This window comes from Lissotriton vulgaris, chromosome 6, assembly GCF_964263255.1.
Source record: "Lissotriton vulgaris chromosome 6, aLisVul1.2, whole genome shotgun sequence".
Lineage (NCBI taxonomy): Eukaryota > Metazoa > Chordata > Amphibia > Caudata > Salamandridae > Lissotriton > Lissotriton vulgaris.
In genome coordinates, this window is record NC_141694.1 from 8,040,409 (window position 1) to 8,046,408 (window position 6,000).

The 6,000-nt window shown below is 53.7% G+C and overlaps 1 protein-coding gene across 1 annotated transcript in view; it reads right to left on the bottom strand.

The window, feature by feature from the left end:
- The window catches only part of PEX6 (peroxisomal biogenesis factor 6), a 141,099-nt gene extending 137,432 nt beyond the window's left edge, over window positions 1-3,667 (bottom strand). The window contains exon 1 of the mRNA XM_086925819.1: window positions 2,192-3,667. Within this exon, the coding sequence (XP_086781945.1) occupies window positions 2,192-3,631 (1,440 nt within the window). The 5' untranslated portion in view covers window positions 3,632-3,667. The remainder of the gene's footprint in view (window positions 1-2,191) is intronic.
- Window positions 3,668-6,000: the final 2,333 nt, after the last annotated feature.

The following is a 6,000-nucleotide window of genomic DNA, read 5'->3' on the forward strand; positions in this document are numbered from 1 at the left end:
TTCTTGGCTGTGCCAGGGAAGCTGATCACTTCCTATTCAGTCAAGAAAGTTTCCAGTGACCTCTGAGCTAGTTGGTAACAACCCCAATTAAGTTTAGCATAGTCAGTGGAGGCCTGGAAGATCCGCACTTCTTCGTCGATACTACTGTTTATGTTATTCCAATGCGCAGGGCCTATTGAGAAAATAGGAACTACACTACAGCCTCACAGAGAACGCCACCCAGCTGCTGCTGCACAGTGATATGTGGGGACCGCATTTCGCACCGCTTCACATCGTCACCCTGGTATCCCCAACAATGCCGCTCCACGCCAACATCGGTGCCGCAGCCTGCACCGTGGCCTTGGGGTACCGGTCATAAGTTACTCATCGCACCGCCCCACACTGCAGCATTGCACCCACCAATGACAGATCTTGAGTAATAAAGATGCTGCCTGCACCGTGACCTGCAAGCACTGCCACACTTCAGCCCTGGTCTCACTGACGCCACCACCGAGCCGCTGAATGTACAGTGACCTGAGAGCAACGCACCGCTCCACTTTGTCGCAGTCCCGACACTGGTGCTCCCGACTTCAACCTCACAGAGTTCAATCTGCAATGCATGCGACTTCAAGGGCTCAACGACTCCTGCATCATCCTCTGGAGCGAAGCTGCTTCTTTGGAGCTCATCGCCAGGTCCCCAAACCCCTGCATGTCCAAGGTACTGTTTGTGGGTCTTCCCGACATGGTAGCTGGCCCGCAACCTCAGTCAGCCTTAACTGTTGGATTTGCTTTTTACAATACTGCGATAGCCCTGGACAGAGCTATTGACTTCAAGGAACTGTATTTTATGTCTATTCTAGCAAAATGTATATCTTTATTACAGTGTATTGGATTTTCATCATTTTGGTCTTGTTTTAAACAGATCAATATTGGCATTTATTCTAAAACTGGTATGGAGCCGTTTTTTGTGTTTTCACTGTATTAATGTGCGTCATGTGCAGATGATTTACACATTTCTTTCTAGAGAAGCCAGACTGCTTGTCCCTAGCTACTTAGGGGGTGAGCAAGGGTTATTTTAGTAGTGCAATCCCCTTACCCTGACTAGAAGGAAGGGCCCCTACTTGGGACAGCGTAAAACTGGCCAACTAGAGACCCCCATTTCTATCAGGAGCGAACACCTGCAGGTCTATAAATCTACTCTGGCCCTCCTCTCTGTGTGTACTAACAGAAATCTGGGAAACACTTAGAGGGACTCTCTTCCAAAAGTGAGAGTGACATTTTACTAAACACAGGACCCAAGCTAGGTGAACTAACTACTTCTAAAGCAGGTTCTGTAATCTTGCCTTTGGGGATCCTTCCATCAAATTGTTGCGAAAATCTGTGAATGTAGTGATGGTGCTGGCTAAGATCCACTCTTTCTTGAAAAAAGTTTTCAACCCTGGCCTTTTTTGGAGTGGCCAGGTGAGGATGAGGGGCTGGTCTGGCTGAGCATCCTTTCAATGCTCCCAAAGACTTTCAGGCACATGGAGACCTGAGAGTTGATAAGTGCAGTTCTTGTTACTGTGTGCCACAGGATCCGTAGTTGCTTCTCTAGAGAATGGTATGGCAAAAGAAAGAAAGCTTAGCCCCCAGAGTCCATAAAAGAATTGACTATTTGCCAGAATCATTACATTTCATAGGAAATCCAATATCCTGCAAGCTAAAGCTGTGGGCCAGCCAATCTAACGCAAAACCGTATAGCCAAATAAGCCGAAGGGAGATGGGTTCTAACGCACTGAGCCTCCTGTCCAAGGGACCTTTTGGTGGATGAGAGTTATTTTTAGGAAACGTATCGTTTCTCCCATGCTAGAAACCAAACGTTTTGCTTTGGTTAAATCACTTTTTGGAAGGTTAGCACTATATTTTGTTACACAAGAGTAGACTATTTCTGTTTTTTTCATAGTTCATAGAGGAGGTTGAGTCCATGACTGATCATACCTCTTCACTACCCTTTATGTTTTTAGCCTCCTGTAATAAACATGACGGACAGCTTACCATGTCACATGTGACAAACTGGCCTGTCAGTGTAAGCAGTGACCAGACATCCATTTGCAATCCATTTCCACAGCCACCCCTCAGGCTGTGATGCCTGGCGAAGATTAACTCTGATCACCGACTCATCAATTACCAAAGTTCAGTTCCTCCCCAGATGGGACTCTGCGGGGACACTCACCTGGATCAGGAGCTCATTGCCAGATGCGGGTTCTGCAGCCACATTGAAGCAGAGTGCAGCAGAGGTCAGGGCCGTCCCATCTGGGAGGGAGAGGTCAGGCTCCAGGCATCCGGCGCAGAAGTCTTGGTCAGTCCCATCTACTAAATCCCCCCAAATGTTCCCAAAATTAACTTGGTTGTTTGGATAGTCCAGGCAGAGATCGGCGGCCAGCACCACTGCCAGGTGTTTCCCGGTGGAACCCGCCAGGCTGGGTGACCCAGAGGTCTCCTCAGACCCCTCAGGGTGCCCCCTGCTCTCTTCACCCTGCCCTTCATGAGGCTCCTGTGATGCTGGCCTCAAGGAGCTGGCTTTGGCCAGTCTCAGGGCTTCGGGCCCGTGTGTCTCTGACTTGCCCTTCTGTGGCCCCTCCTCGGGTTCTTGGTCAGTAGATGCCCCGTGGACAAGTGTGGGGTCCCTGGGGTCTGCCAGCTCCCTCTGCAGCAGGGCCAGAGCCTCCCGAGCTTCCCTCTCGCCCTGAGGCCACTGCACGGGGTCCAGAGACCCCTGATCACTTCCAACCGAGGTCTCACCCAGGGGCCCCTGGTCACCAGCACCTGGCCTCTCACTTGACAGGGGCCCCAGGTCACCAGGCCTTTCACCTGTCAGGGGCCCCTCAACCGCCCGCTGACCCCCAGCCCCCCGCAGCGGTGCCCCTGCTGCCACTGACACCCAGACCCACTCCCCGTGGAAGAGGCCGAGGCCCCGCAGGCCGCGCCGGCTCACCCAGAGGGCGGCCTGTCTGTCCGGCCCGGGCCCCTGCGGGCCCCCCGCCTCCCTCAGCCTCCCGGCCCGCAGCAGGGCCCCAGGGTCCCCCGGGACGGTGCGCAGCGAGGCCCGGGCCCCCGCCGGGGCTGCGAAGGCGGAGACCAGCGGGGGCTGGGGTGGGGCCGGGGCCACACCCCCCGGGGGCCCCAGCTCGGTGAGGGCCAGGCGGGTCCGGGGCCCCAGCAGCCCCTGCAGCGCCGGCCGCGTCTCCAGCACCAGCAGCTCCCCGGGCCCGGGGCCCCCGCGCCACACCAGCCCGGGGCCCAGGACCAGGCCCCCGCCGCGCCGGGCCCCCAGCAGCGCCCACGAGAGCGCCGGGGGCCGCGGCACAGGACGGGCCCGCACCGGGGGCGGCGGGAGGCGGCGGAGGAGGGCGCGGGGGACCAGGAGCTCCTCCCCGCGGGGCTCACCCGGGGCCTCCGCACCGGCCTCACCGAGGGCCCCCACACCGGCCTCCCCCTGCCACGGCACCGCCCGCACCAGCACCTCCCGCCCTCCGCCGCCCCGGCCCCGCAGCGCCAACACCCCGCCGCCCGACCCTAGGGCCTCGGCCAGCCGCCCCGGGCCCAGCAGCGCGCACAGCGGGTCTGAGGAGAAGGGCTCCACCGGCCTCAACAAGACCGGCACCGCCGCCATCTTAGAGCGGGCAGAGTCCACCGGAAGCTACGGCCATAGAGGAGGGGAGAGAGCCAAGCTGGACCGGAAGCTGCGGCCATAGAGGAGGTGACAGGGCCAGACGGCATCGGAAAAGGCCGCCATAGAGACGGTGACAGAGCCAGGCAGGACCGGAAGCTGCCACCTTAAAGAAGGTGACAGAGCCAGGCAGGACCGGAAGCTGCGGCCATAGAGCAGGTGACAGTGCCAGGCTGGACCAGAAGCTGCGGCCATAGAGAAGGTGACCGAGATATAGGCGGCTACGAAAGCGTGTGTATCAGGAAAAATAATAACACAGGGTCAGGCGGAAGCGTAGGACACAGGCAGGCGGAAGTTGGGTGCACGTAGCTGTCAAATTCTCAGATTACTTGTTTATTTATTTTATTCAATGCAATTTTATTTTACATGAGGAAATGTACATACTTACAAGTCACAAATACAAACGAGGAACATGAAAAGGTAAAATAAAACAATAGATAGTAGTCACTCAAAAATCAAAAACATAATAGTGAAAGCAGTAACACAAAAATCAAAATAACTATTCTATGGGACATTCTGCTCTGTTTATTTCTACCTGGACAGACAGACATCTACGGACATAACTGCTAAGGTTTCAGATTGCGGTGAGTGACATTTTCATAATACATAGCTGCCAAGGTTTCAGATTGCCATGTGTGACATTTGAAAAATTTGAGTGAAATTATGAGTGACATTTCAACGACTATGAGTGACACTTTCTCGCGAGCAAAAATCATGCAATTAAGGCGAGGGAAACTTATAAATATCAGAAATTACAGCCAACTGAGCACCAAGAAACTCCAAGAACTTCTTGAAACTGTTGCAGAGCACCAGCAATGGAAGGAGACTAATCCTATTGCTCCCTCCTGTAACCGTTGTGGATGATCATGAGGAGCAGGCTGAACCAAAAGCAAACGGGCTGGCCACCTGTTGTTGTGCTGGTAGGGGCTGGTGACATCACTGGGGCTCAGCTCTGCCTCTCCTCAGCTTGCCTTGTAATGATCACGAGGCAGCCGGGCCATTGCTTAGCAACAAGATGGGGACCCCTGGCCTGGGCCTCGAGTCTGAGTCTCATGTTGTGGCAGGTCTCTCGGACCGTCCAGGCCCCAACTCAACAGGATGTGTGAGCAGAGAGGAGCCACACTGAAGTCAACAACACAGGTCTCTGTCTGTGTGAATCAGTGTGTTTCGGGCAGGCCACTTCACAAATCAGAAAAAAAAGACACTGTGAAGAACACTGAGAGTGTAAATGTCCATGCACTGACCCGACTTCGGACTTGATAAAACCCACTATTCACAGCCCTAGATGACACTTAGAGCAGCTGTTGTGATAACACGTGCTGAAGAGGTATTAGGTCAGATTAAACCAGGGGCAGCAGGCTCTCTGACTCCGGAGGATGATCAGACAGAGCAGCCCTGCAGATCGATGCTTTTTATTATGTGAAATTATTGTTTCACTGCATCATGTCAGTAAAGGTCACGGTGGTGCTACGGCCAGGCAAGTAGAATACCTGACGCAGTGCTCTTTGCAGAAGGTCCAAGGGGATGCCGGGCTGTAATAATGCTGAAGGCTCAGTGCTTACCTCTCTGCGTAGGTGCTGCTGTGTGACAGTGAGTGTCTCACCTTCTGGCTGGCCTACCGGTACTCAATTTCTTTTAAAACTACTGTTCCTACTACATGCGCAGCCTAGGCTTTCTGCCTTTTTAAAAAAAATAAATGCATGTCACGGGTGGTAAGCGGCTACATAGAAGTTAACACAGCTCTGAGCTCTTGCTGCTGAGTGTCACTTTTCTCTTAACATGGTTGCTACCTCCTACATTTTGTTTGCTGTCACACTTGCACCAGACAGTGCCACCATTTCCTACGACGTAACGTTACGTTTGTTCTTGTGTTTGAGTGTCTGCCATTTATTACACTATTATAGGCTCTAGTCTACTTGTTACAAACTTAGACCGTCACCCTCACCCGCCAGCTCTTCACAGACAACCTCAAATCCACCATTTGGCAGCTAGGCACAGACACCCCCAAGGCAAGCAAGCAACAGGAAAGTCTCTAATAGACGGTATACGCTCGAGACAGCTCTGCGCAGACACCCCCAAACAGCACGAGCCATCACCCGCCTCGCGCGAAACTGCTTTACTGTGCCATCCATACCCCCGCTCCCGCCGACCCTTTGTCAAGGCTTGTTATCCTCCGCAAATATCCAGTCTCTTCCGCACATCATTGAGCGGCCTTCTATTCTCTGCTATTCTACGACCCCTCACTTTGTCTGCCCTTCTTCCTTTTATGTGCCCTGTAAACACCCTGTCTGTTTTACAGGCCTTCTGCTTCT